Below are 4,909 nucleotides of genomic sequence, written 5' to 3'. Positions count from 1 at the left end.
TTTGTTAAAAAAAAAAAAAAACACTTTCACGTATTTCACCTTTATTCTACTCCGCTGTTTCTGTTCTCGTCAAAACGGTCTGTTTAGTTCCTGGTTCTATGAAGCCCCTTCCTCAGAAATACGCAATGGGCTCAGATTGGTTAGCTGGCCCAGTGTGTTGTGATTATGTGCTACCGGGGGCAGGGTTTATGTAAATTATAGGGTTCATGATATCACAAACCAAGGAAGAAGCTCATTGTTGTCCCTACCAGCCGTTTGTAATATTGTTATTTTTTTATTGCTATGCAGATAAAAAAGACTTTACTAAATTATGGCACAGACTGTTATAAGTTATAATGAAGCAAAGGTTTGGTAAAAAGTAACTCAAATCCAAACTAGCTGGCTCAATCAATCATGATTGCACCTCTCCATGATAACCTGTCCCAATTGGGTTGTATGCCAGCGGTACAGTATTACAGAATGGATACATTCTTACACGACACCACATCGACTCTGCACCCACTTCACTGTGAGGGGCACGAGGGGATAATATTGCCCTTCTCAGGAGGCGTGGGTACTGGTGCTGCCATCTGTGCCTGTGGCTTTTCCACATCACAGCTAAATGCAGCAAGATTCACGACCCATCTGTCTCATTTACAGCACGCTTCAACCAGGACTGATTGCATCTCCTCCAAGGACTGTTCCCCATTAGATGGCCATTGAGGACTATAAAGCAATGGCTTAACTCTATCAGGATGCCTAATCCTTCTCTCCTCTCAGGCTGACCCGAGGATTCAGAGCCAGCTGTGGCCGTGTCGCTCACTTATCTGCAAGGCGAGTCATTAGGACCGGTGCTTCTCGCCCTAGGCAGGAAGTGCACAGTGCAGCGGTGATAACATGCCGTCTCTCCTCAGGGTGCGTGATGACACCTGCTTTATTCCACTAGCAACAACTGCCGGGATTAACCTCGTAACAGAGTTCAATGAACTGCGGTCTGCAGTTAGTCAACAAGTGCAATCCGGTGCCCTTTGCTCCACTAATCTTGACAAACAGAATCTGTCATAAAAGTCAGTAAATCTGTATGTGCCACGCTACAACTGTTATCCACAGCAAACACTTTCTATGTTGTAAAAGGCAGTGTGGTCTAGTGGATAAAGACCTGTGTGTTGTAGGTTCAAAACCATGAAGTTAATCCATGAAGTGTGTAGTACATCTTTACTGTACTGTAAGTAATTGTTATGCACTACCTTTCAATATTTGTAACTTTTAAAAAACTGATTTTCATGCTGTTGTTGTCCACACCAAAAAAGATGTCACTTCCTACTGAATACCGCCATTAACAGTGTTGTTACCAATGTTGTTATTGTTAACTGAAACTAAAACTATTAAAAATTATTTTTGTTAATTGGAAAAAAAACAAAAACAAAACAAAACAATATATATATATTTATATATATAGTGATGTCACCAACCCGGGAAGAAGCTTGTTGTAGTTCCTACCAGCTGTTTGTTGTCCTTAAACAGATAATTCTTTAAAAGAAAATATCTCCCTTTGCATTAAACTTTGAGCATCGTAACTTTGCAGATGTTGTTTATGCTCTAACAGCGATATTACACACTAACTAAAGTTAAAAAAAGTGAAATCATAATCAAGGACCCCTTTAAGTACCCCTGAGTTTTTAAAATAAATATTTTAATAACTAAGTATCACATTTGCGTGTTCACAATTCTCTGACATTGGTTAATGGTCATATGGCATGCAGGTAAACATAAAATATTTCATTTTTAGTAAGTATTTAAATTTGATTGTTATTTTAAAATTATTTATTTTCCTCATCCTCACAGCTTTTGGTGAGATACGCCTGCCTGGAAGGATTTCTTTCTCCTCATATTTACAACACAATACAGTCCAAACCATTGTCACTTCCCATTGCCACCATGGGTCGACAGTGGGATGTGTAGGGATGGTTGGAGGACTGGAAAAGGAGGAAGTATGAGGAAAAAGGAAAAGGGAGGAGAGAAGGCAAAAGGAGGAATCAGGAGGAGAGGGAGAAAGAAGGAGAAGGGGAAAGAGGAAAGAAAAGGGAGAAGAGGAGGGGAGAGGGAAAGGGGAAAAGGAGGGCAAGGAAAGAATCCTGAATCCTAAGGCAGGTGTGCTAGGCTTGTGTGCTGGACATTGGATGGAGGTGTGTTTGCAGATCGGGTCCCTGTCTTCCCCCAGGGTTTGTATGTGGGTATCCTTGTCAGTGGACAAATATTTTCATTATTATTACTACTATTATTATTATTATTGGGAAGAGGAGGAGGGGGAGGGGAGGAGGAAGGAAAGAGAAAATACTTCAAAAAGAAATGAATACTCTCAACATCCACAATTCTCAACACTCCCAACCTATATATAAATGTGAGTTATTTTTGCTGTGTTTTTTTGTACTTAGCTTGTTTTATGTTGTGTGTTGCTTTATGTTAGTCTGTATTTGTATTTTGTATACTCTTTGTATGTATAATGAAAAAAAAAGATCCAAAATAAAACACTAAGTCAGGGAAAAAAAAAAAATTATTTTAATTTTACATGATTTATGATTTAATTAATTGTTAGCTTTTCATTAAACTCACAAACCCCCTGCAGTTCCTTTACAAACCCCAGTTTGGGAAACCTTGATGTAATATATTGTTTAATACACTTCGTGCTGTTAATTAAAATAAATGGAATATATTTTTTATATTTTTACATCATTATGGTACAAGATTATCCGGACTGTGCCATCTAGAGATTCATGCCAAACCTCTGTGTATGTATATATATATATATATATATATATATATATATACACAGTATATGTGTGTGTGTGTGTAGTTGACAATAAAAAAAAGGAAAAAAAATAAAACACTAAATAGAAATATTTTTAAATAACAAACTAATTAAAATGAACTAAAATGATGAAATACCTAACAAAATAACTAAAATTTAAATGAGAACATGCTAATTCAAAATATAAAAAAAATACTACAACAGTATTTAAATAATCCTAAAAGTACACTGATTTTGAAAATAGATTGGTGAATTTTCTTTGCCTTTTTTTGGTTTAGGGATATTGATCACATGAAATCTACAGATTGATTACTAATAAAACATTCCCTAATTAAAACATATTTTCTTTGAAACATTTTAATTAAAGAAAATAAGAAATTAAGACACACCTATAATATTTCTTAATAAACTGTCACTTATTCGCTGCAGAAATTGGCACAAATGGCAACATCTGGTCAAAATAAAGCAGTGAAATTATTAAAAATGTACTCCATATTGACAAAATGTGAAGAAAACTAATTAAACATTTTATAAAAATTATGCCTTTAATATTTTATCTGATATATTAAGGCATTTATGAAGTGTACAGCACAACAGGAATTATCATCTAAAGTCAAACTGAATCACATTTTGAAATACAACTCCTAGCTCAGAGAGATGCTTAAATCCTCTTACGGTTGTAAATGTACTATTTTTATCTGCTCTGCTGTCATAAATGCGTACCGTGACTTTAAAAGGTGTTGACGTGTCTGCATCCATAGCGACCACTGTTTTGTCCACCGTACTGCCAGGCATACTGCGTCGCCGGCCCACCCTGTCAGTGAGAGACTCTGAGAACAGACAGACAGAGACAGAGAGAGGAATCAGAGAGTGATGACTGGATTCATGTATATGTAACCTGCCAAGAGCAGTTCAATGATCAGATTTCCCCTAGGATAAAAAACCCCACCAAATGAACACAATCAAACATCAATAACAGCACTGGAAAACTGAAAAAACTAAAGAAAGGTGTTCAGCATCATCTCTTCTTCATGCTTGCTAAGATTTAAACAAGTTGCTAGTATGTTTTGGATGGTTGCCAGGGGGTTGCTGTGCCATTGCTATGTGGTTGCTATGGTCTTTTGAGTGGTATTAAGCATGTTGCAATGTGGCTGCTTTAGCAGGTTCCTTATTGGCTCAAGTCAAAAGGCCCACCCATAATTCTCTACAATATGCTGCTTCTGTAGCAGCGTCACTGTGTCAGTCACATGTGTCGGTCATGCGCGGCCTGCATCAGCCTGTCAGACTGTGCTTGGCATTCAGCACACGCCTGCATCTCTGTCTGCACGATTGATGGAGGGAAGGAGGGAACAAGTGTTTGTGCGGAAAACAAATGAGAGAGCGAACGCAGCCAACCTGAAAGACAAGATCTATGAAATTCATCCTCCTGTCTGTCTCTTTGCACAGTCTGAATCACGTCAAACTCAAAACAAAGTGGAGGAAGGGCTTCTGTGCCTCGCTGGTTTTGTACTTGGAAAGATGCGTCACTAACAAGATCTGGAAGCTTTTTTTTGTGTGTGCTCTTTCTGACAGCACTTTTCTTGAGCTAGAATTGTGTTAAATTAAAAAAAAAACTGGCAGCTGTGGTTGCCCGAAATTCACGGTAAAAACAATGTTTCCGGTGTTACAAGATGCCTGTATATTTTACTATTTATAACTGTATATTTCATTAAGTGATAGACTGTTAACATACCTATATACTCAAAACTACAGAATCTGCTTTTTGACATAAAAAGTATCAACAACCATCATAATAATACAGGTGATACGACAGAAAGCAACATGATGAAACAGTGTAAATTTGTTTTATTTAATACTTCTTTTCTTTTTATTTACTAAAAAAACCTTGACCCTCTAACACTTGCACTCTCTATTCTATCTACTTGTTTCTTTTATTATATATATATATAAAAAACTTGACCCTCTAACACTAGCACTATCTATTCTATTTTACTATTCTATTCTATTTCTATTTTATTCTACTTGTTTTCTTTTTATTTATTAAAAAAAAACTGACCCTCTAACACACACACACACACACACACACACACACACACACACACACACACACACACACACAAA

The 4,909-nt window shown here is 36.9% G+C and overlaps 1 protein-coding gene across 1 annotated transcript in view; it reads right to left on the bottom strand.

Annotated features, from left to right (window-relative positions):
- Positions 1-4,909, bottom strand: part of LOC107664971 (disabled homolog 2-interacting protein-like) — a 122,505-nt gene that overhangs the window by 84,019 nt on the left and 33,577 nt on the right. The window contains exon 4 of the mRNA XM_016455677.1: positions 3,512-3,618. Coding sequence (XP_016311163.1) covers positions 3,512-3,618 — 107 coding nt within the window. The remainder of the gene's footprint in view (positions 1-3,511; positions 3,619-4,909) is intronic.

This window comes from Sinocyclocheilus anshuiensis, unplaced genomic scaffold (assembly GCF_001515605.1).
Source record: "Sinocyclocheilus anshuiensis isolate Anshui unplaced genomic scaffold, SAMN03320099.WGS_v1.1 scaffold363, whole genome shotgun sequence".
Lineage (NCBI taxonomy): Eukaryota > Metazoa > Chordata > Actinopteri > Cypriniformes > Cyprinidae > Sinocyclocheilus > Sinocyclocheilus anshuiensis.
The sequence above is the reverse complement of the archived record's forward strand: the minus strand, read 5'-3'. Positions and strand labels throughout refer to the sequence as shown.